Here is a 26,040-nt window from a genome sequence, read left to right on the forward strand (position 1 = left end):
TTACAGTTTGGAAGCTGGCTAACTAACGGAAACGTAGCCTCTGAATTTCACACTATCGGGTTACCATCGACAACAGTTTTGTTTTATGCATTTAGATTTAAACAACACCAGTGTCGATTAAAAGAGCAAACAATGCATTTTAAAGATTAGCCAAGTTAATTATACCAAATTATGAAGTCTTGATTCCCCTTTATTTAACTTAATCAAAGCATGATTCTTTCACAATGACCTCATCATACATCTCGTATCGAACCGGACCCTGTTTGCATTTCTAGTAAGCCCCCAAAAAAGTAGTTGTCTAAATTTTGCCTGAGAGAATAAAACAAGGGGGGGGGAGTAATTTCAAAAATACACATGCATCAACAGTGCTCAGACATAAATTTCAGCTTAAAAAATAATGTTTTCGATTATACTATGAGACTATTTTATATAACATTTACTTAAAGTAAATTAAACCATTGGGGATTTTGAGGGACATCACACGGAGAGCAAATTCTCTCCGGTGAATTTTTTTTTTGTTTTTTTTTTTCCTTTGGCAAGAAATCAGCGGAACACCGAGCTGGCGACTCGACTCACAAAAGTCGGTATTCGGACAGTTTTTCCCCTCTGTCCCGGATCTGTGTGTTGGTGTATTGAGCAGTGTAACATCTGTTAGTTTGACTGGTTTGTTTTATAGCCAGGCGAAGACAAAGGGTTTGGTGGAATTTTACTTACGGCGACCTGGCTGCCTGGTGGCTGGCTAGCTGTGCTCGCTAATCCCACCGATATCTTTTCTGGGCGCTCTCTCTCCGGTTCAGGAGTTTTTCTCCGACTCGTTTCTGCTTCGACTTGCGCTACGTTATCAAAGACCATCGCTTCGTTTCTATCCATTTCACCGTCCGGAACATAAGCGAGCACTGCTAGCTAGCACGCTAGCTGACGGTACTTACCTTAGAGTCCCCCCGCACCCACCCCCACAGCGGTGATCTCATTTACCGGTGTCCGTCTCTCTGGCCGTCCGCCACTCTGGGCCTCGGTCGCTCTCCATGGTCGTTACGGTAGTGTTGAGGCGAGTGGTAGGACCTCCATTTCGCGGTACGCGGAGCAGTCCAGGAGATTGCTCTGACTTGGTTGCTTTATTTCGGCACACGCGGGCAGGCAGGCTAGGCTACAGGTAATTTGGCGAAGTACTGTAATCAGTCATGGGACTGGCATGTCACCTTTAGTCGCGGGTGCAATATTAACGATAGAGCGATCCGTAGAGAAAAGCGTCCCTCTTCTCGCGTTTCAGTTTGGCGAACAAGTGCAAGGAGCTGGTGGGACTAAGCTACACTCCGGAGCACCATGTCGGAAGACAACAATGTGGACAAATGCATTAAGGTAAGGGGGACCTCTGCTAAGTGACAGAATGACAGCAACTTGCGCGGAGGCGTTGAGGTCCACGCTACTGCTACTATGCAGTTTTTTTCCAGTTATTTTAATATAGCTGAACATTTTTTCTGAGTACACTAAACGTGTCTGTAACGTCCTCTCATGGCTGCGGTGTTTGAAACATTCAGCAGTACCGGAGCTGAACTTCTGTGTGGTTTTGTGGGTTTATTCAGTGATCAGACTTTGCTGTTTGAGTATGTTGTGTTCTTAAGACGTTAGCCGTTTCCCTAGGTCTACGGGCACAATGCACAGTGAACTTTGCATTTTCTGTAACGGCACTTTAGTTTAACTACACGTGTACACCTGTGCTGCGCTATACACCTATACTGTGCTGCTGTAGTGACTATGCGTAACAGTCCTGCATACCAGTGCACGCCTAAAATCAGGCATGATCCAGCATTTACTCGCTCACGTTTAACACGTCCAGTGCGTGTAAACACGCTAAATAAACTGGGTCTTATTGTGAGTACCGTCATTTATGTTTGAGCCGCATGAAGTTGCGATACCACCGTGGCATAAGTGGTTGGTGTGTGCGTGCGCTCGTATTTGTACTGTATTTTAAGGTTTTCTCTATGATTCACTGGGCATCAGTGAAAGTTGTGAAGGGTGTTCATATATTTAAGTCGGACAACAGGTGCCCTCCCCCCTTAGACTCTAGTGGAGAACGTGGACCGGTGCTCCTGTCGTCTCGACAGACTGTGGTCTTGTTCCTAAATAAGTTGCACGTAGGACAACGTCAGTTACGGCCATTCTCTGCTCAGGTGCGTGGAATGGCTCAATCCCAGCCACGCACCTTAGGGGAGAAATCAGGCACAGGCGCTGAACGGTACCTAAAGCGCACAACCAGCACCTAAAGAAGTTCGGTGGAAAACTCCGGCCTCTATCGCGGGAGCGGAGCCGGAGTCTCAAGCGTGCTTGCGTCCCACTGTCAATCACCTGATGCCCGCTGCCTCGTGCACGGCGTCGGTGTACCGACTGCTACACGGTACGCCCGTTGTCGTCATTAAACATGACCCAGACATCCCGGGAAATGCATCGGTGTCAAAATTACACCATGGGGCGCGTATTTCGGAACGTACCGGACGGGGAAGGAACGGAGTAGCTGGTTTTTGTGTGCTTTCTGCGTACTGACATTACCGAACGAACCGAACTGCATGCCTGGTGTCGGCGCACTGACATTACCGTGCGACCGGAGCACGCACGCAGCGGTGCATGTTACAGGGTGTAACGGTGTGTTCCTCATCAGTTCTATTTAAATCTACTGTTCTGCCTTCTCCAATCGGAGATATAAATAGAACTTGCTGTCATGCCAGTGAGACTGGGGGGAGTGGGGGGGGGGGGTTGAGATCCTTGTCATTGTGATTTAGCGAGAAGCTGCAGTGCCCCCCAGCTTGCTGTATCGCATGAGCTGCAACATTACTACAGCAGAGCCTGACTGATGCAGGTCTTTGGGTACAGCGGTGCTTTCTGTGAACCAGAGTTAGCCGGTGTCAGAAACGCCCGGTACGTTCCTTTAATTTACCTAAACTTTTTAAACTGACAGATGAGTGGTAACGCATGAATGAGCGGAGAGCGCAGTGTGAAAGGCCAGTTTAAGAGAGAGCGGAACGCGTCATTTTAACACGGACTGCATGGCTGGATCCTGCATGTTTGTGTAGTTTTCCTCCGAGTCCCCCTGCTTCCTCCCACAGCCCGAAAACACATCTCCTGCACTCATTCGCTCAAGAGATGCCTATCCCAGTGTGACTACCCTGATGATCCCACATTTCTGTGCCATCATCTGACTGCTAAAAAGTTTTTTTTTCATTTATTTGCATATTAAATAGTTTGTAAAAGCTTAATGCAAAACTTGTAAACCTATAAACTTCCATTGCGCAATAAAGCTTATCTTGCAGATCTTTGCTGTGATCCGACCAATCAGGTCAGATTAGATCAGATTAGCAACACTGTAAACACACCTTTGGTTAAACCTGCGGAGTGAGTGGTGGTAATATCCACTGCTGCCTTGCAGTGCTACAGCCCAGGTGGGGTTCTGGCCCAGAAAGCTTTCCTTAGCCCTCGTGCAGTGAGCAGAGCTCTGTGAGTGTAATGGGGAACGCACTAATGCAAGCAGGATGTGCTGATGCACATGCAGGGTACTGAGCATGCTCAGTTTGCAGGGTATTGAGCATGCTCAGTTTGCAGGATATTGAGCATGCTCAGTATGCAGGGTATTGAGCATGCTCAGTGTGCAGGGTATTGAGCATGCTCAGTTTGCAGGGTACTGAGCATGCTCAGTGTGCAGGGTATTGAGCATGTTCAGTGTGCAGGGTACTGAGCGTGCTCAGTGTGCAGGGTATTGAGCATGCTCAGTGTGCAGGGTATTGAGCGTGCTCAGTGTGCAGAGTACTGAGCGTGCTCAGTGTGCAGGGTATTGAGCGTGTTCAGTGTGCAGGGTACTGAGCGTGCTCAGCGTGCAGGGTACTGAGCGTGCTCAGTGTGCAGGGTATTGAGCATGCTCAGTGTGTGGAGCCAAAAGGCTGCCTGTCCCAACACACTTTGTGTCCCATAGAAACATTGAGAATATTAATATAATTATTAAACACTGATAAACATTTTGTAGTTAATATGAGGTCTATAACTACTTCAAATGGATTTGCATGAATAATAAAGCGTTCTAAGTAGAAACACATGTGCCTTTTTTACGCATGTTTCCAAACACACACAGATTTTGGTTTCACCAAAGAATAAATTCAGATAAGAAATGCAGTGATGCTGAAATGTTCATGGGAACGTTTGTCAGTGCAGTTAGTGATCACATCTGATTGTGCCCTATTGTTTCGTGAATGAGGCCCATTGACTTTTGGACTGCATTTATGGTTGTACTTAAAATAACTTTACTCTGTTTTAACCCCCCCCCCCCCCCCCCCCCCCCCCCCCCCCCCCATCTGTCTATCTGTGGTTGCCAGGAGACGTCCATCCTGGAGGAGTACAACATCAACTGGACGCAGAAGTTGGGGGCGGGAATCAGTGGACCCGTGAGGTAGGCCTGCCGTCCAATCCCCTGCAGGGCTTCTGCACATGCTCAGAGCCATCCGGGCAGTTTTTCTCTTTTTTTTGCATTACCGCGAGCGCTGATGGATTGTACGGCGTGGAATCTGGCGTGCGGCACGGAAGGCGAAATGGTTATTGGTAATGTGTGTTCGTTCATTTGTTAGTTAATTATTTGTCGTATGGTTGTGAATGAGCCGCTGGTGACGTGTGGGCTAGACCATGTGACCTGGTAAGAAAAGAGCAGTGTTCCGTCCATTCATCCATTTTCAATACCCGCTCATTCCTGGCCAGGGTCGCGGGAGGTGCTGGAGCCTATCCCAGCATGCATTGGGGGGGAGAGGCAGGAATACACCGTGGACAGTTCGCCAGTCCATTGCAGGGCATACACACCATTCACTCACACACACACACACACACACACACGCACACCTACAGGCAATTTAGAGTCTCCAGTTCACCTAACCTGCTTGTCGTTGGTCTGTGGGAGGCGATGCTCTGGTGTGTCCTGATGCTTCACACACACCGTTCTGAAACGGCCTCGTCCTGTAGCAGGGCCACTGGGGACTTTTACTTTCCACCTGTGGCCAGGTTCGTGTTTATTTCTCCCCCCTGCAGGGTGTCGCCCTGGCGACCGTTGCCTTGGGGGGGCGGAGCCTGTTGCTGATTGTTGGTTGTCGTGGGATCACTTCAGAGTGACAGCGGAACTCGAGACACAGTGACTGCGACAGGGTCATGGACCTGCTGATAAAAGCTTATTATGTCTGCGGTGTTATTACCTGACATGTTATTACCTTACACACACACGCTCAATACCACACACACACACACACACGCATGCACACACACACATACTCGATTATCTCGTTGCCACTGCAGAACAGCGCTAAACATAATGCGCTGGGCACTGTACTTTACACCTCTCATCTCCCCCGCCGCAGAAGAGTTAGGGTGCCTCCTTCTGCTCTTATATTTCCCTGGCACACGTATGCAACCTTCCCGCATTAATCAGAAAGTGCTGCTTCTCACTTCCTGAATGCCTGTATGGTGCAGCAGGTGCTCACTTCCTGAATGCCTGTATGGTGCAGCAGGTGCTCACTTCCTGAATGCCTGTATGGTGCAGCAGGTGCTCACATCCTGAATGCCTGTATGGTGCAGCAGGTGCTCACATCCTGAATGCCTGTATGGTGCACCAGGTGCTCACATCCTGAATGCCTGTGTGGTGCAGCAGGTGCTCACATCCTGAATGCCTGTATGGTGCAGCAGGTGCTCACATCCTGAATGCCTGTATGGTGCTTGTGTGCCCAGCTGTGTGACCACAGGCTCTGTTCTCTGGTGTACTCTCATGTTGTCGTGCGTTAAAGTGGCCCTCAGGCTGAACCTGCCTGACGCTGAAGGTGAATGTGACACCTGATTCTACACCCCCCCCTCCCCCACACTGAGCGCGTTGCCGTGGGAACTGGTTTTAAGTTGGGGGAGGTGCCTCTCGCCACAAAGCCACGCCTCCCTCTGACTCCCAGTGCTCCTCTTTGGATGTTGGTTAAAATTAATTATCCAGTGCTAGGCTTTCGCTGGCCACTAGGGGGAGCGTAGCAGGTCTCAGACTCTGAGACGCGCTCGGCTCGGCTGATCCCAGATCAGCGTCAGCAGCGCCAGGGTTTGCGTTTCCTCTCTTTACTGGAGAATGGGGTGTGGCTGACTGTGTGTGTGTGCGTTTGTGTGTGTATGTGTGTGTGTGTGTCTTTTCCGCAGGGTGTGTGTGAAGAAGTCCACACAGGAGCGCCTCGCACTGAAGATCCTCATCGACCGACCCAAGGCCCGCAATGAGGTACAGCTCATAGAGCAGCTACTGACCATGCACTGTTTTACACATACATCTACTGACCACACACTGTTTTACACATACATCTACTGACCACACACTGTTTTACACATACATCTACTGACCACACACTGTTTTACACATACAGCTACTGACCATGCACTGTTTTACACATACATCTACTGACCATGCACAGTTTTACACATTCATCTACTGACCACACACTGTTTTACACATACAGCTACTGACCACGCACTGTTTTACACATACATATACTGACCACACACTGTTTTACACATACAGCTACTGACCACACTGTTTTACACACACATGTACTGACCACACACTGTTTTACACATACAGCTACTGACCATGCACTGTTTTACACATACATCTACTGACCACACACTGTTTTACACATACATCTACTGACCACACACTGTTTTACACGTACATCTACTGACTATGCACTGTTTTACACATACATCTACTGACCATGCACTGTTTTACACATACATCTACTGACCACACACTGTTTTACACATACAGCTAATGACCATGCACTGTTTTACACATGGATCTACTGACCACACACTGTTTTACACGCACATCTACTGACCGCACACTGTTTTACACATGGATCTACTGACCACACACTGTTTTACACGCACATCTACTGACCACACACTGTTTTACACGCACATCTACTGACCACACACTGTTTTACACTGTTACACACACGCATTTACTGACTAACTAGTGCCCATTGTTAAGTTACTTTACCGATGCTGTTTTTGGCTATCAGTCTCGTATGTGAAAGGGGAGGAGGTTGTTTGATGTTTATATAGCGCCCTTCACATGTCAGTAATGCTGGTGTCTACCTCTACCTTTCCCAGGTGAGACTGCACATGATGTGTGCGGCACATCCCAACATCGTTCAGATCCTGGAGGTGTACGCTAACAGTGTGCAGTTTCCCCATGAATCCAGCCCCAGGTATGAACCCAGCCCAGATAACCCGCACACCCCACACGCGCGTGCCCGCACCCAAGCGTAGATGATAACCTATGCACATGCACGGAGCGCGCGCAGACATACACACTCACACTCGCACACATACGTGTGAATGCAAACACACGTGTGCATGCAAACGCAAACACATATACTACTACACACATTCACATTCACACACACAAGAAACCCACACAAAGGTCCGGACTGTTCGTAGTATTCTGGTTGTCTTTTCATTAAAAGCCCTCTAAGTAAAAACGGCAGAATCTTCATCAATGATGTTTTACTCTCCTGACTTCTCCGTCTCTCCTCTCTTTCTCTCCCCCCACATCCCCACCCTGCCCCAGGGCGAGGTTGTTGATCGTCATGGAGATGATGGAGGGTGGAGAGCTGTTCCATCGGATCAGTCAGCACAGACACTTCACAGAGAAGATGGCCAGTCAGGTCACCAAACAGGTGAGAGACTGACAGGGCGCAGATTCTACAGACACACCAGATATTCGGCTCCTGTGTTCCTTCCTCTCTGCTTCTTAACGACAGGAGGTTCCAGTGCAATATTAGAGTGCAGAACTGCAACAGAATGTAAGAATGTTTATGATGTCATAGAAGGGTACAGCACAGAATATTTGCAGAATGTAAGAATGTTTATGATGTCATAGAAGGGTGCAGCATGGTACATTTAATACCACAGATTCTATAGACACACCAGATACTCCGCTCCGGCGTTCCTTCCATCGGTTCTGATCCTTAAGGCCAGGGGGATCCAGTGCAGTATTACTCACAGTGCTGTAGGTTTACTGTGTGAGTTTCCCGTGTGATTCTGCACAGATCAGCCAGGCGCTGGAACACTGCCACAGGCTGAACATCGCACACCGAGACCTGAAGCCCGAAAACCTGCTGTTTAAGGACAACTCCTTGGTGAGGGCGGGGCGAAGGGAGGGAAAGCCACACCCCACTCTGGGGCTGGGGGCATGGCTATGGCTTAACAAAATACCACAAACATCATCTTAAATTATGTTTTTTATGTGTATAGTTTTTGGCAATTCATCCGTTAATTTTGCTCCCTGTATGGTTGTTTGGTCATCGGAATTTGCAGTGTTACTGATGCAAGACCTCTCTGTACTTGCCTTCCCAGGATGCACCAGTAAAGTTATGTGATTTTGGATTCGCCAAAATCGACCAAGGTGACCTGATGACCCCACAGTTCACCCCTTACTACGTAGCACCTCAGGTAAGTGCCAGTAAATACCTGCTTTTGAAGGTAAATACCAGGTTTTAAAGGTAAATTCTGTTTGTTTTTACCGGGGAAAAGGCTAGTTTTAATTGCATTGCTATTCCTGTAAATGGCGCACAAACCAGTTCTCTTTAGCCTCGGCCCTTTTTAGATGCTTCTGTCTCGTGCACTTTTACCCAGAAAGCCTGGCGTGATGTTGCCCTGCTGTGTACTCATACAGTGATGTGATGTGATGCTATTCTCTCTCTCTCTCTCTCTCTCTCTCTCTCTCTCCAGGTACTGGAGGCACAGAGGAGACACCAGAAAGAGAAATCTGGAATAATACCTACCTCACCCACTCCATACACCTACAACAAGGTGACTAACCCACTCGCACTGTTAACCTGGATCCTGGGGGTCATCACCTGTCTCACTGCCGTTCATATTCACCTGGAGAACTGCAGGGTCTGCCTGCTTTTCATACAGAAATAAACCAGGGTGAATGAACTCGCTACACTGTCTCCCCCCCCCCCCCCGTGTCCCCCCCGTGCCCCCCGCAGAGCTGTGACCTGTGGTCGCTGGGCGTGATCATCTACGTGATGCTGTGCGGCTACCCGCCCTTCTACTCCAAGCACCACAGCCGCACCATCCCCAAGGACATGCGCAAGAAGATCATGACCGGCAGCTTCGACTTCCCCGAGGACGAGTGGAGCCAGATCTCCGAGATGGCCAAGGACATCGTTCGCAAGTGCGTCGCCTCGGGGGGCGGGGCTAGCATCGGCCAATCGGAAAACGGCCGCAGGGCCGCAGGGAGCGGGGCCAGCGTCGGCCAATCGGAAAAGATCCCAGAGAATTTTTAGCTGGATGCTAACCAAAACAAAACAAAAAAAAGATTTTGTACTCAGATTTCTTGTTTTAGGAGCGTTGGTAACAGCAGTTTGTTTTTGGGTGTGTTTGTAACGTGTGAGTGAGAGTCTTCTCATTCCCAATCGCGCACTTCACTGCTCAGTACCTCTCTAATGGTGCTGCTTGTTCCCCTGACTAAATTAAGATACAAGTCTGTGTCTTATTACTCATTATAGCATATAGCAAAGACACTAATAGTAAAAAGTATTTGAGCAAAAGAAATGGCTACTAATGTAAGTGTTAGTAACGTATCGTGTCTGAAATACGTGCTGGTCATGGCTGGGCTGATGTATGGGAAGTGAATGAGGATATGACTGTGTTCAGACTCATTATTCTGCATTATCAGCAGCAGTTTGAAAGCCTGGTGCTGTGAGTCAGTAGTTGATGTGTGCCCCCCCCGCCCCCCCCCATCCCGCCCCCCCAGGCTGCTGAAAGTGAAGCCCGAGGAGCGTTTGACGATAGAGGGGGTGCTGTCTCACCCCTGGCTCAACTGCACAGAGGCGCTGGACAACGTGCTGCCGTCCGCCCAGATGATGATGGACAAGGTGTGTGGCCCTGCCCTCCAAAGCCATGTTTCTGTGCGCTTCGTCCCCGCGAGAGAGTGTGTGTGTGTGTGTGTGCGAGAGTGTGTGAGTGTGTGAGTGTGAGTGTGTGAGAGAGAGTGTGTGTGTGTATGTATGTGTGTGTGTGTGTGTGTGTGTGTGTTTGTGCTTGTGCTTGTGTGTGTGTGTGTGTGTGTGAGTGTGTGTGCGAGAGTGCATGTGTGTGTGTGTGTGTGCTCGTGTATGTGTGTTTGTGTGTGTGTGTGTGTGTGTGCGTGTGAGTGTGTGTGTGTGTGTGTGAGAGAGTGAGAGAGTGTGTGTGTGTATGTGTGTGTGTGTGTGTGTGTGTGTTTGTGCTTGTGCTTGTGTGTGTGTGTGTGTGTGTGAGTGTGTGTGCGAGAGTGCATGTGTGTGTGTGTGTGTGCTCGTGTATGTGTGTTTGTGTGTGTGTGTGTGTGTGTGTGTGAGAGAGTGTGTGAGTGTGTGTGAGAGTGTGTGTGTGTGTGAGAGAGTGTGAGAGTGCATGTGTGTGTGTGTGTGTGTGAGAGTGTGTGTGTGTGTATGTGTGTGTGTGTGTGTGGTATTTGTGTATGTTCATGTAGCTTGTATAATGTCATGTGTAGATCTCTTTACTGCTATTGGAGCTGTTGGCTATTCTAGCAGAATTTGTCATTTTTTCTCTCCCCCCCCCTTTCCCCCTCCTCTCTGTCTGTCTCTCTCTCTCTCTCTCCCTCCCCACCCCCCCTCCGCCCCCCAGGCTGTAGTAGCAGGGATCCAGCAGGCCCATGCAGAGCAGTTGGCTAACATGCGGATCCAGGACCTCAATGTGAGCCTGAAGCCCCTCAACTCCGTCAACAACCCCATCCTGCGGAAGAGGAAGCTGCTGGGGTCCGTGCGCCTGTCTGTCCATCTGTCTGTCTCTCTGTCTGCCTTCCTGTCTGTCTCTCTGTCTGCCTTCCTGTCTGTCTCTCTGTCTGCCTTCCTGTCTGTCTCTCTGTCTGTCTCTCTGTCTGCCTTCCTGTCTGTCTCTCTGTCTGCCTTCCTCTCTTTCTCTCTGTCTGTCTCTCTGTCTGCCTTCCTCTCTTTCTCTCTGTCTGTCTCTCTGTCTGCCTTCCTGTCTGTCTCTCTGTCTGCCTTCCTGTCTGTCTCTCTGTCTGTCCATCTGTCTGCCTTCCTGTCTGTCTCTCTGTCTGCCTTCCTGTCTGTCTCTCTGTCTGCCTTCCTGTCTGTCTCTGTCTGTCCATCTGTCTGTCTCTCTGTCTGCCTTCCTCTCTTTCTCTCTGTCTGTCTCTCTGTCTGCCTTCCTGTCTGTCTCTCTGTCTGCCTTCCTGTCTGTCTCTCTGTCTGCCTTCCTGTCTGTCTCTCTGTCTGCCTTCCTGTTTGTCCATCTGTCTGCCTTCCTGTCTGTCTCTCTGTCTGCCTTCCTGTCTGTCTCTCTGTCTGCCTTCCTGTCTGTCCATCTGTCTGCCTTCCTGTCTGTCTCTGTCTGTCCCCGTCTGTGTCTGTCCTTGTCTGTCTGTCTGTCTGTCCCTTCTTTTTCTCTGTGTGTCTGTACTCCCCTGGGTGTTTTCTTATGTGTGTGCACACTGTGTGTAGTTTGCTTGCACGTGTGCGGTGTGTGTGTAGTTTTTGTGCGGTGTGTATACAGTGTGTAGTTTTTGTGCGGTGTGTATATGGTGTGTAGTGTTTGTGCGGTGTGTGTAGTTATTGTGCGGTGTGTATACAGTGTGTAGTGTTTGTGCGGTGTGTGAAGTTATTGTGCGGTGTGTTGTTGTTGTGCGGTGTGTATATGGTGTGTAGTGTTTGTGCGGTGTGTGTAGTTATTGTGCGATGTGTATATGGTGTGTAGTGTTTGTGCGGTGTGTGTAGTTATTGTGCGGTGTGTGTAGTTTTTGTGCGGTGTGTGTAGTTGTTGTGCGGTGTGTGTAGTTATTGTGCAGTGTGTGTAGTTATTGTGCAGTGTGTGTAGTTGTTGTGCGGTGTGTGTAGTTATTGTGCGGTGTGTGTAGTTTTTGTGCGATGTGTGTAGTTATTGTGCAGTGTGTGTAGTTGTTGTGCGGTGTGTGTAGTTTTTGTGCGGTGTGTGTAGTTGTTGTGCGGTGTGTGTAGTTATTGTGCGGTGTGTGTAGTTATTGTGCGGTGTGTGTAGTTATTGTGTGGTGTGTGTAGTTGTGCGGTGTGTGTACGGTGTGTGTAGTTGTTGTGCGGTGTGTGTAGTTGTTGTGCGTTGTGTGTACGGTGTGTGTAGTTGTTGTGCGGTGTGTGTAGTTGTTGTACGGTGTGTGTAGTTGTTGTGCGTTGTGTGTATGGTGTGTGTAGTTGTTGTGCGGTGTGTGTAGTTGTACGGTGTGTGTAGTTATTGTGCGGTGTGTGTAGTTGTTGTGCGGTGTGTGTAGCTGTTGTGCGGTGTGTGTATTTGTTGTTGATCAGCTCCTCTCCTCTCTGCAGCACTAAGCCGGGCGACGGCTTCTTCATCCACGACCCCGAGAACGGAGGAGACAACGCCAACGTAGCGCTGGAGAAACTGCGTGACGTCATAGCGCAGTGCATCCTGCCCCAGGCTGGTGAGCACAGTTACGCACAGTCACAGTTACACAGTCAGTGGGTTACGTGATGTTTGAAAAAGTCAATTTATTGTATTAGTCCGGCTAAAACTGGACTTTTAAAAATCATGTAAACACCTTAGTTCGACTGAAATCGTAGAAAGTCGAATTTTTCAAAGTCGGACGAACATACCCAGATAATGCGGTTCAGGGTCGATTTACTACGGCATGTATAGGCTTCAATCGGACTACAATTGGACTAGGCGTTCTGCGCATGTTCTGTAATTTACGTAGCAACTATACGCTCACGGTGGCCAAGTGGAATCGATAACGTTTCAGAAAATATAAAACTTTAAAAGATTTCATTCAATTTTCTGCTGGGGCTTTTGCCGTTTATTGCGGGTGTGACAGAAAATTTTGGTGCCGCTGAATATAATCGAATGTTTTTCACATTTACCGTTCAATTGAGCAAGTACCATTCACAGTACTTCACATTAACCTTGTACGGCAATCAGTGAAGGCTAACAGCACAGTACCACTTAATTATTGTCACTTCTATCTCCACTGTAATGAACTAAAAAAAAAAAAAAAAAACAAAGGCGACAAACTACCATTTCTGTGAGAAATGCATTGTCGAGCCCACGCGCATACACTGCTGGTGACATTCTAAAGCTCCGTTTTGCCCTCCTTAGTATCATGGCGAAAAAAAACACAATTTTGGATGGATGAGGAGACCAGCTTAATGCTATCGCACCTAAAGGAGTTAAATATCCTAAAATACATGGATGGAAGAAAAACGCGGAATGGCGAACTATTCAAAAAAGTTGCGACAAAATTGGAGAAAGCAGGATTTTTAAGAACTCTTCGTCAGACACACCTCGGTCAATAATTAGATTCTTTCCGAGTCATGTATATTGGGACAACGACAATAATCCAATTAAATCTCATCTTTGGCCAAATCGAGCTATTAATATAGATCGATTTCAACTGTGCATGTAAACGCATAGTTATGCACAGTCACAGTTATGCAGTTACACACAGTTACGCACAGTTACACATGGTTACTCGCACAGTTACACACACAGTTATGCACACGCACACGCACACACACGCATACACACACACTCGCGCACACACACACACACACTCTGAGGTGTGTGTTTGCGCTGCAGGAGAGAACGAGGATGAGAAGCTGAATGAGGTGATGCACGAGGCCTGGCGCTTCAACAGAGACTGCAAACTGCTGAGAGACGGACTGCAGGGCCTGAGCTGGGACGGTACGTCCGTCTGTCTGTCTGTCTGTCTGTCTGTCTCTCTGTCCCTCTGTCCCTCTGTCTGTGTCTCTCTGTCCCTCTGTCTGTCTGTCTGTCTGTCTGTGTCTCTCTGTCTGTCCCGCTGTCTGCCTGTCTGTCCGTCTGTCTGTTTGTCTGTGTCTCTCTGTCCCTCTGTCTGTATGTCTGTCTGTCTGTCTGTGTCTCTCTGTCCCTCTGTCTGTCTGTCTGTCCCGCTGTCTGTCTGTCTCTCTGTCTGTGTCCCTCTGTCTGTCTGTCTGTCTGTCTGTGTCTCTCTGTCCCTCTGTCTGTATGTCTGTCTGTCTGTCTGTGTCTCTCTGTCCCTCTGTCTGTCTGTCTGTCCCTCTGTCTGTCTGTGTCTCTCTGTCCCTCTGTCTGTCTGTCTGTGTCTCTCTGTCCCTCTGTCCCTCTGTCTGTCTGTCTGTCTGTGTCTCTCTGTCCCTCTGTCTGTCTGTCTGTCTGTCTGTGTCTCTCTGTCCCTCTGCCTGTCTGTCTGTGTCTCTCTGTCCCTCTGTCTGTCTGTCTGTGTCTCTCTGTCCCTCTGTCTGTCTGTCTGTGTCTCTCTGTCCCTCTGCCTGTCTGTCTGTGTCTCTCTGTCCCTCTGTCTGTCTGTCTGTGTCTCTCTGTCCCTCTGTCTGTCTGTCTGTCTTTGTCTCTCTGTCCCTCTGTCTGTCTTTCTGTCTGTCTGTCTGTGTCTCTCTGTCCCTCTCTCTGTCTGTTTGTCCCTCTGTCTGTCTGTCTGTCTGTGTCTCTCTGTCCACCTGTCTGTCTGTCCCTCTGCACGTCTATCTGTCTATTTGCCTACTTGCTGGCTTGTCCGACCAACACGTATGCCTGTCTGTCTCCGTGCAGCCTCTGCTCTGTCACCACTTGACCCATCCCCTCTCACCTCTGACCCTGTGACATGTGTGCTGCCCCCACCCCGCCCCTCCCCTTAGATTATCACAGGGTCAGCTCGTTTCATTTATGATTGACTCATTCATATAATATTATGTGTGTGTGTGTGCGTGCGTGTGTGTGTGGGTCTGTGTGTGTGTGTGTGCGTGGGTGTGTGTCTGTGTGTGTGTGTGTGTGTGCGTGCGTGTGTGTGTGCGTGCGTTTTTCAGGAAGGGCTTTCTCAGATAAAGTGGATCGGCTGAAGTTGGCGGAAATCGTAAAGCAGGCCATCGAGGAGAAAACAAACTTACAGGACTGTCAATAGCCAGTGCTGTGGCTCATTTTCTACAAAATTATACATGTTCTTAAAATGATCAACTTGTAAAGTTAAAAAAAAATGTATGTAAATTTAAGTGCAGGACTTGATGCAGTTTTTCATGACCTTGCTTGCAAAACTATTGTACAGCTGTAGATAATGTTGAAAGAGGACTTGTTGGTACTGTACTTTTTTTTTTAATTTTTTTTTTTTACAAACAACCGTGAAGAACAAACGAAGCTTTTATTTCCTTTCACCCTGCAAAAGCGAAGAAAGTTTATCACGTGCCCGTGGGAAGGGGTGTCTGCCTTTGCACAAACTGCTTGCCTGAGCTGCCTGTTGTAGTTTTTATTTTATTTTATTTTTTATTTTATTTTATTTGAAGTACTTTAATTATCGTCCTTTTTAATAATGTGATTCATTTTATTTATTTTAAAAACTGATTCCGTTATTTTCATTTTTTATTTTTTACCAAAGTAGCCTCAGTCAGAGATGCGATCATTTAAAGGAAGCCAGACCCCACACTTTTGACCCGCCGGCAATATTCCCACTCTTCTTCACCTGCAGGACGTCCCATAGGGGGAATAAGTCAACACCCCCCCCCCCCCCCCCCCCCTCATCTTCCAGTCTTTAACTGTGCAAATAAGCGTCCACAGTAGCAGACTCTCCTCACTGCTGTAAGCTCACTCAAGTTCTACATAGTTTTTAGCTTTTAGTTCAAAGGATAATAATCACAATGTCTGCACATGTAGCTTTTCGTTTTTTAAAAACGGCCATGGGGACAGTGTCCTGGCTTTAGGGCTCATGTTGGAGGGGAATGTGCAGGACTGGAGGTGTGTGGTGCTGACAGCCCTTTGATCCTGGAGAGGAGGGAAGAAGAGAGAAGACTCTGTCTCTGTTCCTGAGAGTTGTGCAGGTGGACTAAACAGAGAGAGAGAAGCAGAAACGCTTCCTGTGACACGTTTCCTTCTGGCCTCTCCCGCGCTTTATTATTTAAAGGTAGAGAATTCCCCAGGATTGCGTCTCCTGCGTTTGCGTCTCCTGTTTTTCTCTTTTTGGGTGGGCAAAGCTTGGTTCCTCGTCAGGCCATTAGCCTCAGTCTGTCTCAGCCAATCAGAGTCCAGCCTCTTGAATTTAGTAAAATCGTGCGCCTCTCGTTTGCGCTGAGTGCCTCGCCCCTTAAAACGTCTTTGAGCCGCTTCCCACTTCCTGCTTCCTGTTTCCTGCTTCCTGCCCCTTTTTGAATTGGTGCCTCCAAATCTGTCAATCCCAAGACCCATAGCAAGTAAGGCAGGTGGTGAAGTGATCACCTGCGGCAGTAGTACGGCCAATCAGAACTCCTTCCCTTTCCCTGCCCTGTTTATCTACCACATCCCACCACTCTTGTGATCTTAGCTCAGGATCGTCATGGTAACATGGCATCAGCAACAAAAACATCAAAGAAGTGTTTTTTATTTTAATTTTTTTCCAATGCAACTTTGTTTTGTATTGCGCCTTTTTACACTGACACAAAGGCTCTTCCTTATTAACTTTGGTCATCCCCACCCCCCACCCCCCCGGCAACGCCCCTGCCGCGGGAACTCCTCCGTTCACAGGTGGAGGTGGAACGCTGCAGTACTGTGTCCAACATGGGCAAACGGTCACATGGTCAAGAGTGCTCGCAGCCTGCTGGGTTCAAGATACTTAACGCTGTATTTATTTTATTTTTTAATCAGAAAGTGCACATCTTCCCTTGTTGAAAGGAGGCCCAGATACACTTCTGCCGATGAGACGTGCCTGTTGCTGTACGTCTGGACCACCGCGTTTGTTAAATCCGCGGTCATAGGGGCTGGGGCTGGGCCCTGGAAATGCCTTGGTCGTATGAACGTGCGTTTGTGCAGTTCCGACTCTGCTCCTGCTCCTTTTTACCGCACGGGATTGATTTGACGCCGCTCCCTCTCTCCTCCTGGAGCACAACTTAAGTTACGACTGCAGATCTGTACCTCGAACAGTATTTTTGTCCAACTCCCTCCGAAATGTCATAAAATATGCTGACTATTTGTATTAAAGGAATTCCTTACGGCAAAGCTTGAGGTTGTCTCTGTTTGGTCCGCTGGAGTTGGTGTCGAGTGCAGACGAGGTCGATGCCTGTATGAATGTGGCGAGTGTCTGAGGAGGTCAAAGGTCACAGGAATTTATAAAATAGGTCAGGCACAGTTTCTCTCTTGTGTAAACTATAGTGCACTCCAGAAGTAGTAGATCTTCTAGATGCAACTACATATTTTTGAAACCTGTGATGATAATCTTACTGAAATAGGTGATAATATCACAGGGAAGAAGTCACACGGGACTATTTTAAGTTCTCAAAAATCTGGAATTGATTAGCTACAGTAAGTCAATGTCCTAAACTGCTGCTGTGTAGCTATGATAATAATAATAAGAATAGTTTTTTTGTTTTATAACGTTATCTGTTCCTGATCACTTGCTGTGTATCAAGAGGAGACAAAATTCCTGCAGATGAAAAATTTGCAGAAAATTTTAAATGAAGCCTCTTCTCCAGGATTCAGAACAAAATTGCTCCGTTTCTGTATCTACATTTTGGTAAGTAGCATGTTTAGTTGGAAAAAGTAAAGTATTCGGAAATGCATACTTGCCTTGAATGTAACAGGAGAAACCTAAAAGTGTCCTCTGGGTTGTGCTATGATAACGAGTCCAGTCACAAATATGAACATGTTCCCACTGCAAGCTCAGTGGCGTTTAAAATAGCCTGCGGTGGTATTCCCCCACCAGGGGGCGTTAGAGTTATATTGTTTCTCACTATATAAAACCTTTCTGTTGTAAATCTTTGACTATGAACTATTTTTAAAGTTTGGTGTGGCACTACTAATAATCTATTCCCTTAAAGCGTAACTGTAATACAAAGTTTATTTCAAACATATAATGGCCATCTTAATTTTACATTTTCAATTAAGTTTATTGTCGGAAAGCTTTATTCTGTACCTAGATGCACACCTTTAGAAACTAACTTTCTGTGTGTGTGTGTGTGTTTGTAACAGTTGGCAGACAAAGTGAATTTCATGTTCTGGAATGCTGAAATGGATTCCAGGTAACCCTTATTGTGCTTTGCAGGTAGGTGCTGAGGTAGAAAGTAATGAATTTACTGGCTGTGTAAAAGCAATGCTGACCTTTCATTTAACACTAAAGTATAGTTTGGCATTTAAAAAATTAGGTGTTAAATTTGGCCCACTTGTATCCACATTATTGTGTGAATTAGAATATCAAAGTGAAATGAATTTGTGTTGCTATTATGTGTTGATTGAAGTGTATGGTGAATGTTCATATGTGTTATATACAAAGTTTAGTGAAGAGGGCAGGGCCTTACGTTACCCACGGGGTATCTGGGGAGAATGAGCTGAGGAGCAGTCAGTTCTGCTGTGGCTGTCATGACTGAGTATTGGGTGCAGCTCTGTAGTAGGCTACTAGCTGTATTTGGGGAAGTATTTTTCAGTGTATTTATTCTGTCCTGTCGAGTCAGTTTTTTTTTTTTTTTTTCCCCTATCTGAACTACTGTAAATTTTGTAAATATTTTATCCCTCACTTAGGGACACTGCAAATATTGTTAATATATATTCTGTTTCTTGGATAATAAATACGGGGCACCAAACTGGCCATAAATGAAGAAAAGTTTTCAAGTCCATTTTTTCTGGAATATTCTATCGCTAAAGTGACAGTAAAAGTTTTGCCACCAAACCCATGCTAGGCCATTCCTGACTGCACTAGCTGTTGTGTGACATAATGTGTTGCCTTTTGATTAAAGTAGATCTGACAAATATATTTTTAAAGAGCACAATTTATCATATCAAAGGACTACTGATGAAAGCCTTTGGGTGGCACATCTGATTAAGCCTCTGCTTTAGTGCTTCCTACAGCTCCTTCTACTTAGCCAGAAGTGCTTCCTACAGTTAGGATCACAGAAGCCCCACTGTGCTACGGCCATATAGTAGCCAAAAATCCAAGGTAAATGCAACTTAAATGGGTCAGATTTCAGCCCAGTTGGACAAGCAATAGCATGAGTAGGCCACTGAGCTTGTAGAGGTAGCTGGATAGCAAACAAGTATACAGGCATAGCAGGGCCCTATTCAGGGAAATAACAGTTTCGAAATGAATACATTTGAACACATTTATTGCATGTAAATGGTGCCCCATTGACTTACATCATAACCTCATGAGGAAGGACTTCGCTACGCTTCTAAAAACTGACGCAAGCTTCAAAATAAACTTTTAATCCAAAATGAACGACAGCCTTCAGATTCCTTTTTAAAAATCAGAACTTGTCCTTAAAGTTGGTGTTAGAATGGGCTTAAAGGGTGTTTTAATGAGACACCCCAATTTGTATGAATTTCTGCCCTATGTGCACAAACGTTACGTAAAGTCATAATCTCAGCGGAACAGAGACCGAAAAGTCAGAAAAGCGCTTAAGTCAAGCTAAGCGGATGACGGAATTCCCCCCTCAATGCACATCTTAATATCTCAACTCCTTGATAAATAAATGAATCGTCAAATTCAGAGCCGTTGTGAAAAGGTTTTATTTTATTATAGGATCAAAAAATGGCATGCCAGGTCAAAATATGAATGAATTACATCTTACATCAGTCTGATGCAGACACCCTACTTGTTACAACCTAATAATGATGATGGAGCTTTAAAGTTACAGGAGTAAAATATGTCATAATTAAACTGTATAAAGTCACACTTAAATGAACGCGTACAAGCGACTGTATTAAAAAGTAATATGCTCACGATGAAAGTACGATGTGCATGACCGCACGTATTCAGCTTTTGTTTCTTTCCTTTTTTCATTCAATATTGAATCAGAGAACCAACTTGTTATATTATTATGTAGTCCACTAGCTTTGGCAAGCAATTAAATTTATTTTCCTGTTCATTGAATGATTCTTTTTTAACCACCTAGCTGATAGTTAACTGCTTATTTACCGCCTGCTAATGGAAGTTCTCCCAACTCAGCAATGTGCTTTATGCATCCTTTATGTATCATATGTTTTATGTAGATTCCTACTTCTTGGTCTGAAGCCCCAGCCAAGTTTGAAATCTGGAACTTAAACTCATTTTATGTTCCTGATTAGTGAGTGGTTTACACTCCTGCTTCTCAGCCTCAATCGGCAGCATTTTATGTTCCTGATCTGTGAGTGGCTCTCCTTTAGCCACCTGGTTCACAATAACTGCTCCTTCAAGGACATTCTCTAACTCAGCCACACGCTTCTTGTATCCTGGTTTACACTCCTGCTTCTCAGCCTCAATCAGCAGCTCTATGTAACCTGGGGTGGACAGTGGGTCTGGCCGAAGTGCAATCTCCTGCAGACGACGTAGACTCCTGGCCATTTCATCAGTCCTTTGAAAAACGTTGAACTGAACGTCCTCATATTCCTGCTCCAATTGTTTTACAATCTCTTCTGCAGACATCTTTTTTCCCTGTGCTTTCTCATACTCTTTTTTCAGATTTTCATATGTTCTCGTCTCTTTTTTCATTTCTGTCACAATCTTGTATGTCATGTTGTGATGCACACTCCATATGCATTTGCCAGGACACACTGTACAGTAGGAATTCTTCATTACCATACAATTAATCTTATCATCATCATTTGCATAAGCACAGTCATCATGGCAGGTGTAGTTGCATTTAAGGCAGTTGGTTACATAGACTCCTGTTTCTAAATCCACCTTATTTGCCACTGAAATTTCAACCTCATATGTGAAATCCTTGTTTGCATTAATGGCACTCTGATGCCGGTGCAGTGCTGCTCTTGTTTCTTGTATTTCATTAAGTTTTGCGAGGCCGATTTGGATCAGTGGCTGCACTCCTGCTACAGTGGCCTCCAGCTGTTTGCGCTCAGAGAGCACTTCTTTAGTCAGCAGCAGGCTCCGGGTCTCCATTGTGTTTAAACTGTTGAAGAATCCATTCATGCTTTTTTTTCCCAGGTTCCAGAACATCTGGTCAAAACTGTCATCTGATTGTTCATTTGAGGCATAAAGGGCAGAGTTGTTGAATTTGAAATGAAGAAGGGACCCTTCTTTTGTGGCACATGGGATATCAGCAGCTCTGATGGCTTCCAACACTGGGGGTTTCTGTCCATCAGCAAAGGTGACCATAGAAATGATGTTGGATGCTATATCCTTACCAAAGATTGAAAGAACAGCTTCAAAGATGTATTTCTGTGTGTGTGTAAGTCGAGCTAAAGCTGACTGCACTACAAAGCACACAGCATCAATGCTGGCAATGCCATCTTGTCGGGTGAAGAACTGTCTGATTTTCTCAGTGATCTCTTTGTCTTGTTTAATGCCTCTGGTGTCTCCAAACCCTGGGGTGTCTATGATGGTGAGAGAGTAAGGAACTTTAAAGCCCTCATTGTGGTGAATCTGATAGGCTGTGACCTCTGAAGTCTGACTCTCTGCTTGTGTCTTATTGGTCACTTCATCTATCAGTTTAAATCTCCATTCATCCTTCCACTCCACTCCCAGGATGTAGTTGATCATGCCATTGATGAGGGTGGTCTTGCCTGATCCAGTGGCACCAAGAAGCATGATTGTTTTATTACACTTCCCTAATACTTGGCTTCCAAAGTCCTTTATGCAGACCTGATCATTTTCTGTTGATGTCAGGTTAAGTTTGTAAATTGCAGGATTACCAGGTGAAATTTTGTTTGCTCCTTGGATCCTGTTAATTAGAAACATTATTAAATAGAATATAAACTTAAAATAAAAAATATTATCATACAGTATTAAAATAAAAAAAATATTCTTGATGAACAAATTAAATGAAGGATGGCTACGCTGTATAATCTACATGATAGTCAAATATACATAAACCTTAATGAGATCTGTCTGTTTTCAGTCTTCAGTAATGAATAATCTATATAATACTGGTGGTCTGCCAGTTATTTTTGCAGAGCCAATCTCCCCATGAACTCCATTAAATACAATGTAAAATATAAACATTTATAGAGTAAAATGAAAGCATTAGAACCAGGGATGTGGTAACATGGGTAGGTGTCAATATAATGTAACTAAACCTGTTAGGTTTTACAGAGCTAGAACAATAGGGGTTTACTAAGCTAGAACAATAATATAATAGAACAATAATGTGTTATAATTGTCCGTTGAGGTGTAAATCACATTTGCAGTGAGTGTTCAATGTTCAATCCTAATACGGGACCCGTTAGTGCCACCGCATGTATAAAACCCTGGGCACAGCCCTGGTTAGAACAGAAGAAGAGTATATACCACATTAAAAAGGACAGCGCTGCAAACAGAAGAATCTAATTGCGGAAACACGTCCATGCAATAACATCAAACACACCTGTCATCTTTCTTAGGTTCCTCTAGATCCGTTTGGGATGAGCTTCCTGGAGGTCTTCTGGAATCTTTTGGAAAACAAACGTAATGTTTAAATGGTTTACTAAGCTAAGTGATTGTCAGAGAACAATGTGAACAGTATCAATTTGAAATTTGAAACAGACCATCACCACTGTTTACAAATATTGAAGGAGGGGTCCTTTGAAATATTTGTAAGCAGTGATAATGATATATCTGGTATTTGTAAATTGCTTAGAAAGTCAAATGAACTGATTTTATAACATCATGAGTTGTAACCAACAAGACAAACAAAACGCTTATTTGAAAGGTAGCTGTATGTGCCTCTGCTTGCTGTTTTCCTCATGTTGATGTTTTTTGCTGCCTAGAGGGCTATGTCACAAAGCAAGGTCTTTACCAAAGTTACCTGGCTTCAGTAGGCCTTGGACTATTTGGGAGTATGTATGAAGCAGGATTAATGGGTTGGCTAATTACTAATTAATTTAGGATTAACAGTGACCTCTGGCCAGCGTGAGTAAGCATCACTGACCAGCAGAAACTGATTTTTCCATTTTTAAGCAGTCTATATGAATTCGCTCCCAAGGCTGCTCTGGCCTTTTCCAAGGGTGTCTTGCTCAGGGACACTTCGACACGCCCAGGGTGGGAGATCGAACCAGCAACCCTCCGACTGCCAGACAAACGCTCTTACCTCCTAGTGCTGACTGGCTCTTTAACCCTGTAGCACGTGGTCCCATGCTGGCTGGTTCCTTCGCTATGTAAAGGGTATCTCCCTCTGTGGTTGTGCTTTCCGTGAATGAACAACGTCTGCCGGAGCTGTTGCCCTGGTTGGCTGTCTCCCTCGCTGGATGCTCCTCTCCAAGGCATGTGTTGAACGTTGTCTCTCTGGCGCCCAGAATTTCTTCTCTGTGGCGTGTCTTCTCTGCGGTCCCGCGAGCACACGCCTTACCCTCGTGACTACTCACACTGTCTGTTCTCAGCGGGGTTTGCTGGAACGTTCTCAAACTTGTAGTTGTGCACTCGAAATTATTCACAATGTCCATCACTTTTGCCCAGTTTAACTGTTCTCCGTGTGCAGCACTTAACAGCTTAGTACGTAGCTCCTCACTACTTGTGCCATAAACTAGCTGATCCCTTAATTGTTCTTCTAGCGTTAGGCCAAACTCGCACGAGGCTGCTAGCCCTGTTAGCGCGGCTACATATTCTGCTACAGACTCTCCACTTTGTTGCTTGCGTGCACGGAAACTATAACGTTCACTGACGACATTTTTCTTCGGTACATAAAAATCTCTCAATGCTTTCAAAATGTCTGCTAGTGGGGTTTCAGATGGCTTCTTCGGTGCTACCAAGTAGGTCAGTAACGAGACAGTCTTTGCACCTACCACGGATAGGAAAACGGCCCGTTGTTTCCCTTCTTCTATTCCACTGGCTTCTATAAAATGTGCAAAACGTTCTTCGTATGTGGTGAAGCTTTCGTTAGCCTCATTAAAGCACAAACCCGACTCACTGCAATCCGCCATTGCTTGACCACGTTGCTATCGCTAGTTGCTGCTGGTACCTCTTGCTTCCCGTTCGTTCGTAAACGAATCCACCTCGTCGCCAGTTGTTGTGTCCTATGCGGGCACAGGATAAAAAAGAGAAAAAGAAATAGGCTGAGACAAAATACTGAATGAAGAACTAATTAGATTTATTTAACTTTACTTTCCGTTGTTATATGGCTCAGACTGGGACACGACAGTTTAAATCGGAAGCAAGATAGAGAGAGAGCATGTGTCCCGGGTGAGACTAGATTCCCTTGTGGGGCGTCTGTACCCAACATGGCTTGCGGTCCGAAGATACCAGAACATGAACATAGAATTTGGCAAATCTCTACGTCTTTTGCATGGAATCTTGAGGTAATCATTTGTTTCCAATATGGTTTCTTGTTCATTTGTCACACTTGTTAGCTTAGCTTCCGATTGGGGAAAGTTAAGGGAAACATAAGTAATGATATTGTGGCAATCCTGGCGAAGACCGGCTAGCTTGGCTTGGGGGGTTGTAAAAATGTGTTACTGTAAGTGTTGTAAATAGCGAATTCCGGTAGCGTGTACGGCGCTTAGCTGTAAATAACCTGTGAAATTCTGTACAGTGCTCTTGTAGATAATCGTAGTTAAATGCACTTGTAGTTAAATACCCTTTGTGAATGAAGAGACAAAACTTCGAGAAGAGAGCCGAAGTGAATGCTGTACATTGCTGCTGCTTTATTGTTTTGCTTAAAAATAAAAACGACGCTCTTGGGAGCGATTCGACCAACCATCTCGTCTGCCTTTCTGTGATCCGGAGATCGTCACAATATTTAGCGGCTGATTCTCCGTTTTTTCACCCTTGCAGTTTTACTCAGTGCATAAACCAGGCTTACTCAGTTAGCCAGTTTCGTGGAATACCCCTCTGGTATAGTATACAGAACGCGAGAACATGACCTAAGTCTACAAATATACATGGCTCTATCCTAGTCTACCCCGGTACGCAGAACTCTAAGTCTACCTTGGTACAGATAGGCTATGGGTCATTCTACAATTGCAGTGGCAAATGCTGCCCCACAGCATTGCAATAAGGTAAATGTGTTTTAAATGACATGGATTCACAAAATGTCTCTGTATTTGCTTAAATAAATGTGTTTGTTAGTTATATAATTGATCTCAGCCTTCTTAATGAAAGGGGTTTAATTTTTTTAAATAAGAAATAAAGAGCAAAAGTATGCTGTGCATGAAAAACAGTCTGTCCCAATGGTGATGAGGAAAGGTTTGATGGCATATTTTTACAATAAATCAAGATTTTTAAATAGTTTAAAATACTATATTATATATTAGGGTATTTTATTTATTGATTTACTATATGTGAAAAGTGTAGGCTAACATAATTATTTAAATATTATTAGACACATTTGGTCCCACAATATTATGTCATTGGTGTTACTTTCAAGAAAAACTACATTTACCATGCCGTCGGAAGTCTTTTTGAGTTACTTCCTGTGGTCATTTTGGAAGGTGTCTGCTCAGAAGACACATGGTGAGTTACGACCCTCTTTTAAATTGTTTCAAATATGATGATTTCCCCTCTATTTGGAGTGGGGGCAATTTAGGCATGTCATTGGTGTTACTCGTTTTCTTCTATGGATGATAAAGGCATATTGGGTACTGGCGTTTTCTTAACACCCAGAGGCTCATGGAATATGCAATGCAGTAGTTCTACTCCTGCCAATATTTTACATTGTGCTCTTACTAATAACACAGATCTTAATACACAACATCCATAGTTTTAAATTGTGCAGCCGCAAAATGAAAGACTGAATATGAATAAGGCTGAAGTAGGTTTTAGAGAATAGAAAATAATTTCTTTAAATGAGAGTGCGAAGGTAAACTGTATATTTATAGTTTTAAAAATATTAAATATTCATAGTCCAGATAATTAAGCTATAAGCTATGTTAGCACCTCAGTATTTTTCATATATAGATTTTTACTTTACAATTGTGACTTTATTTGTAACATTTTGGCAGTTATCTAATTCCATTCATTTTTAGCATGTAAATCTGAGTGAAAGTATAATAATTCTTAAAATAATTAATTCAGTCTTCTTTCCAAGCAACGTAAACTCATTGAAACTCATAAACTCAAAGGTATAATTTGAAAGTATGAGGTCTTACCTATTTTTTCCCGTTGGTGTGTGTTCTTCACTC

At 45.2% G+C, this 26,040-nt stretch overlaps 2 protein-coding genes across 3 annotated transcripts; one reads left to right on the plus strand and one right to left on the minus strand.

Annotated features, from left to right (window-relative positions):
* Positions 1-498: 498 nt before the first annotated feature.
* Positions 499-17,026, plus strand: mapkapk5 (MAPK activated protein kinase 5). 2 transcript variants are annotated; one of them, XM_035378976.1, is made up of 15 exons: positions 499-580; positions 1,271-1,359; positions 4,359-4,432; positions 6,193-6,268; positions 7,159-7,256; positions 7,619-7,727; positions 8,100-8,189; positions 8,407-8,502; positions 8,782-8,862; positions 9,045-9,232; positions 9,815-9,935; positions 10,690-10,820; positions 12,381-12,496; positions 13,648-13,752; positions 14,874-17,026. In XM_035378976.1, the coding sequence occupies exons 2-15, from the start codon at positions 1,324-1,326 to the stop codon at positions 14,966-14,968; spliced, it is 1,416 nt and encodes a 471-aa protein (XP_035234867.1). In that variant the 5' UTR covers positions 499-580; positions 1,271-1,323; the 3' UTR covers positions 14,969-17,026. The 2 variants fall into 2 exon arrangements, with proteins under 2 accessions (XP_035234867.1, XP_035234866.1); XM_035378975.1 differs by having other exon boundaries at positions 500-1,359.
* A 2,481-nt stretch (positions 17,027-19,507) lies between these two features.
* On the minus strand, positions 19,508-26,040 carry LOC118206358. Its single transcript, XM_035378972.1, has 4 exons — positions 26,008-26,040; positions 23,016-23,937; positions 22,314-22,377; positions 19,508-21,671 (listed from the first exon to the last, which is right to left on the minus strand). Exons 2-4 carry the CDS (start codon positions 23,842-23,844, stop codon positions 20,012-20,014), a joined length of 2,553 nt encoding a protein of 850 aa, XP_035234863.1. The 5' UTR covers positions 23,845-23,937; positions 26,008-26,040; the 3' UTR covers positions 19,508-20,011.

Source organism: Anguilla anguilla, chromosome 10 (genome assembly GCF_013347855.1).
Source record: "Anguilla anguilla isolate fAngAng1 chromosome 10, fAngAng1.pri, whole genome shotgun sequence".
NCBI classification, from domain to species: Eukaryota; Metazoa; Chordata; class Actinopteri; order Anguilliformes; family Anguillidae; genus Anguilla; species Anguilla anguilla.